At 35.1% G+C, this 4774-nt stretch overlaps 1 protein-coding gene across 1 annotated transcript in view; it reads right to left on the bottom strand.

The window, feature by feature from the left end:
* The window catches only part of JMY (junction mediating and regulatory protein, p53 cofactor), a 74996-nt gene that overhangs the window by 44993 nt on the left and 25229 nt on the right, over positions 1–4774 (bottom strand). Inside the window, 1 exon segment of the mRNA XM_015571576.1 lies at positions 4589–4762. Coding sequence (XP_015427062.1) covers positions 4589–4762 — 174 coding nt within the window.

The raw sequence follows: 4774 nt of genomic DNA, 5'->3' as shown, positions 1-4774 counted from the left end.
TCTTTAGCGCTGAGGCCTCTGCTGCTGAAAACATGTTTCTTGTCTTTGTTTACCGTCTGTATTTGATACAATGTTGCGGTCTGGCTGGCTGAAGCTCCGCTGAGTAAAGCAGGTTTCTGGGGTTTTTTTAGCTTCTTTATTCGCAACATAGTTGCTTAGAGTTGCAGCTGAGAGGCCAGCAAGTCAGGCGGGGAACGTTGGAGTTCTCTGTCACTGAAGCAAGCAAGCCTCCCTGTTCGCATCAGCTGCCTGGCTGCCGGCTGCCAGTTAATTTGCATATCTCGGCCCTACTCTGTGAGTGACAGGGGGATTAGCCAATGGGAAGGGTAGCGGTCGTATGCCAATTACCATGTTTCTCTTTTATTAGTGTAGATAGCACATTTTGTTTATCCATTCACCTGTTGATGGCCATATGGGTTGTTCCAATTTGGGGTTACTATGAATAAAGTTGGCATGAATATTAGTGAGTAAATCTTTTTGTGAACAGATGTTTTCATTTCTCATATAAATAACTAGTCAAACAGCTGATTTGTCAAGGTATGTATATGTTTTTTTTTTGAAAAAACTGCCTGTTTTCCAAGGTGGTTGTATGACTTTAAAGTTCTGCTAGGACTGTATGAGAATTCCAGTTACTCTACATCCTCACCAGCCTGTGGGAGCGCCAGGATTTTTTATTATAATCATTCTAATGAGTGTGTAATAGTATCTCATATGGCTTTAATTTGAATTTCCCTGGGGACCATGTTAAGTATCTTTGTATGTGCTTAGTAGCCATTTCTTTAAATGCTTTTTAAAATATTTAGCCCATTTTCAAAATTTTTGGTTTTTATCTTATTAAGCTGTACACTTCCTTTCTCAGGTATATTAGAAGTCTTTTCTCTCAATCTATGGCTTATCTTCCCATTTTCTTAGCAATCTTTCAAAGAGCAAAACTGTTTAATTTTGATGAAGTCTAATTTTTTTTAATTTTACCTTTATTATGTAAAGTATTACAGATGTCTACTTTTTACCCATTGATACCCCATCCCCACTTCAGTCCTCTCCCCAGACCTTCACCCTGCTATTGTCTGTGTCCATGGTTATACATACAAATTCTTTGGTTGATCTCTCCCCCCGCCGCCCACCCCCACCCCTTCCTTCTGAGGCTCTTGAGTCTGTTCCATGTATAGATGCCTCTGGACCTATTTTGTTTGTCAGTTTATTTTGTTCATTAGATTCCACATATAAGTGAGATCATGTGATACTTTGTCTTTCTCTGACTTATTTCACTTAGCATAATACTCTCTAGGTCCCTCCATGCTGTCTCAAAGGGTAAGAGATCCCCGTTTTTACAGCTGCGTAGTATTCCACTGATGAAGTCTAATCTATCTTTCTTAAGTTCTGCATCCTACCTGAAAAACTTTTGCCTTTCCTTCCCAATGATGCTATAAATTTTCTATGTTTTCTTATATATGTTTTATAATTTGAGCTTTTATGTTTTAGGTCTAAGATTTCAAATTAATTTTTGTGTAAAATATAAGGACTGAGGTTCATCTTTTTTACGTGGGTATCCAGTTATTCTAGCAGCATTTGTTGAAAGGATTCTTTTCCCAAATGAATTGCCTTGTTACCTTCTGTGGAAAACTGGTATGTAACAATGGGTCTATTTCTGAATTCAGTTGTGTTTCATTAGCTTACATGTCTATTCTATGTCAATACCCCAATGTCTGGATTCTCTATCTTTTTGTAAGCTTTGAAGTCAGGTAGTAAGTCCTCTAACTTTTATCTTTTTAAAAAATGTCAAGGCTGTTCCAGATTCTTTGCCTTTCTATATACATTTTGTAATCAACTTGTCAGTTTTTGTATATTAAAAAATACCATACTGGAATTTTAATTTCAATCCACAGATCAGGTGAGAGCTGATAAACATTATTGAGTCTTCCAATCCATTATGATTGTCTATCTCTCCATTTATTTAGGTATATTTTAATTTCTCTCAATAAGGTTTTATAATTTTCAGTATACAGGACTTGAGAAGACAGAACATGCAACTGAATTTTTAATACTGACCTCCTGGTTAAAATTATATATTATTCCAGTAGCTTTTAGATTTCTTATAATTTTTTATATTCATGGTCATGTGATCTACAAATAAAGAGAGCTTTACTTTGGCTTTTCCAATTTATGCCTTTTTCCTCTTGCCTTACTGAACTGGTGAGAACAATCTTGCCTTTCTCCCAATCTTAAGGGAAAGAAGTCAGGTATGATGTTAGCCTTTCATACATGCCCTTAATCAGGCTGAAGAAGTTCCCCTCTCCTCCTAGTCTGTTGACTTTTTATGATGAAATTTTTTAAATGATTTTCTGCAGCTGTAGAAATAACATTGTTTTTTTCCTTTATTCTGATTATGTGGTGAGTTACAGTTCTTTATCTTTGAATGTTAACCCAACCTTATACTATTTCTGAGATAAACTGAAACATGTCATATCATCCTTTTTATAAAATACTAGATCCTATTTTTAATATTATGTTAATGAATACTGCATCTACATTCATGATGGATGTTAATCTGTAGGTTTGTTGTTTTTTTTCCTGTAAATGTCATTTGGCTTTGGTATCAGAATAATTAATGCTGGCCAAAAAAATAAGTTGGAAAGTGTTCCCTACTTTGTTTTCTGAAAGAGTTGGTGTAAAACTGGTATTACTTCTTCCTTAAATCTTTGATAAATCCTCTAATGGTGTCATCTGGAATTGGAAGTTTTCTTTGAGGGAAGGTTTTAAGTTATGCATTCAGCTTTGTTAATATAGGGCTATCAAAACATATATTTCTCTTTGAATCCATTTTGATAGTTTGTATTTTTCAAAGAAGGTTTCCATTTCATCTAAGTTGTAGACTTTATTGACAGAAATGTGTTCATATTCTCGTTAGCCATTTAAAATCTGTAGAAATTTTAGTGATAGCTATACTTTCAGTAAAGTGTTATGTGGTTCTCTTTTTAAAAAATCAATTTAGTTAGGCTTATAAAATATAACAGCACCATTAAACACACTTATCTGACAAACTGCATGAGCTCACAAACTAAATCTAATACTTCTATTTAAACCTTCACAAAGGTAAAAAGAACGAAGAGTCATAGTTGATTGGGCATTTAGGAGCAATATCACAAAAACAGTAATAAAGTAAAATACCATATTTACCTTTAAAAAAGTTACAAATTTAAAAACTTCTTTGTCTATTCCTCCTTATCTATATTCTGCTTTCCAGGAAAAATGAAACAAAATGTAATGCTAGTGGATAACACAGCATGACAAGTAGGGTTCAATCAATTTGCTAATGTCAATACTCAATACATATCTTGATATAATTAATATGAAAGCAAAATGCACATAGATTCTGATATGGGGCCTCCATGTCATTCAGTTCATTCCTGCCTTCCAGGCAATTTCTCAAATGACAAAAATCTCTATTTCATTAAAAAATTTGGAGGATGTTCTGGTGCCTACAAATTATTACATTATTTACAAGTTACTATTTCAACCAAAATACCAAGTTTATGATAAACTGACTGACAACCCCAATATTTTTCAAAAGTATTAAGGAGTATGAGATTCATTTCTGTGCTGCTCTATATTCTGATTCATTAGTAAAGGGGAAAAAATACACAGACATACCTCATTCACCTTTTCATAATTTTTCAAATATACTATTCATCCTTGCTCCCAATCATAAAGTTCCCAGAGTAACTGCTAATTTCTTTTCTAAAAAAATTGATTGATTTTTAGAGAGAAAGAGAGACAGAGACACAATGATTTGTTGTTCCACTTATTTATGCATTTATTGATTGCTTCCTGCATGTGCCCTGACCAGGGATTGAACCAGCAATCTTGGTTTATTGGGACGAGGTGACGGCATTCTAACCGACTAAGCTACCTGGTCAGGGCCTAAGTAAAGATGCACAGCTGAGAGGGAAGAAAGGCGTGGATGTGCTCCAGAGAGAGCCCACTGCTAATTTCTCAAATACACATTTTTTTATATAATTTGTTCCAATTTAAACCATTATGCAAAAACACAATTTTCATGTCCTAGATCAGCAACATTTCCATGTGAATTAAACAGAGTACAGTTATTTGAGGTCAGCTATAAAACCCAATCCTTAAACATTTGCCTCAAAAAATGTTACACTTTACACATGAAAATTAGGTATGGATTTTAAAGCTCTACCATTAAATCCTTGTAACTTTCAAAACAAGGTCTTCCCAAAACAAATGTTCCCAACTTCTGGTAAAGAAGTCTAGGACTACCTGGTACCCAAAACATTAAAAGGGAGACAGGAGTAGAAAGAGATGTACAGGAAAGCAGCAGGGGAATCTCTCACTGTATTTACTTTCTAGGCTGCTCTCCTGGCTACTCAGCAGAATTGTCTTTGGAGATGCTTTAAAATGATGTGTTTAGGCTCTACATAGCCCAAACCTATCAAACTAGAATCTTTGTGAACAAAGAACCAGATATGTACATTTTTATGAAGTTCCACTAGTAATTAAAATGCATGGCCAGCCACGTTGAGAACTATGAAACAGGCAGGCTACTATTTAGATTTAAAAAAAATACCTTGATCTGCTGTCTTCGTAGCATGGCAAGTTCTCTCATGTCTCGGAATGGCTGTAGTAAATACTGATAGAGTTCAGTTGTGGCTTCTGCAAGGCTGCTGTAGGCTTCATCCTCCATCTGATACAAGTTCAGAAGCTCCACCATGCTCTCTGTATTCTTGTGCTTATCCAAGAGCTGTGGAACAAT

Source organism: Myotis davidii, unplaced genomic scaffold (genome assembly GCF_000327345.1).
Source record: "Myotis davidii unplaced genomic scaffold, ASM32734v1 scaffold44, whole genome shotgun sequence".
In the NCBI taxonomy this organism is placed as follows: Eukaryota; Metazoa; Chordata; class Mammalia; order Chiroptera; family Vespertilionidae; genus Myotis; species Myotis davidii.
The sequence above is the reverse complement of the archived record's forward strand: the minus strand, read 5'-3'. Positions and strand labels throughout refer to the sequence as shown.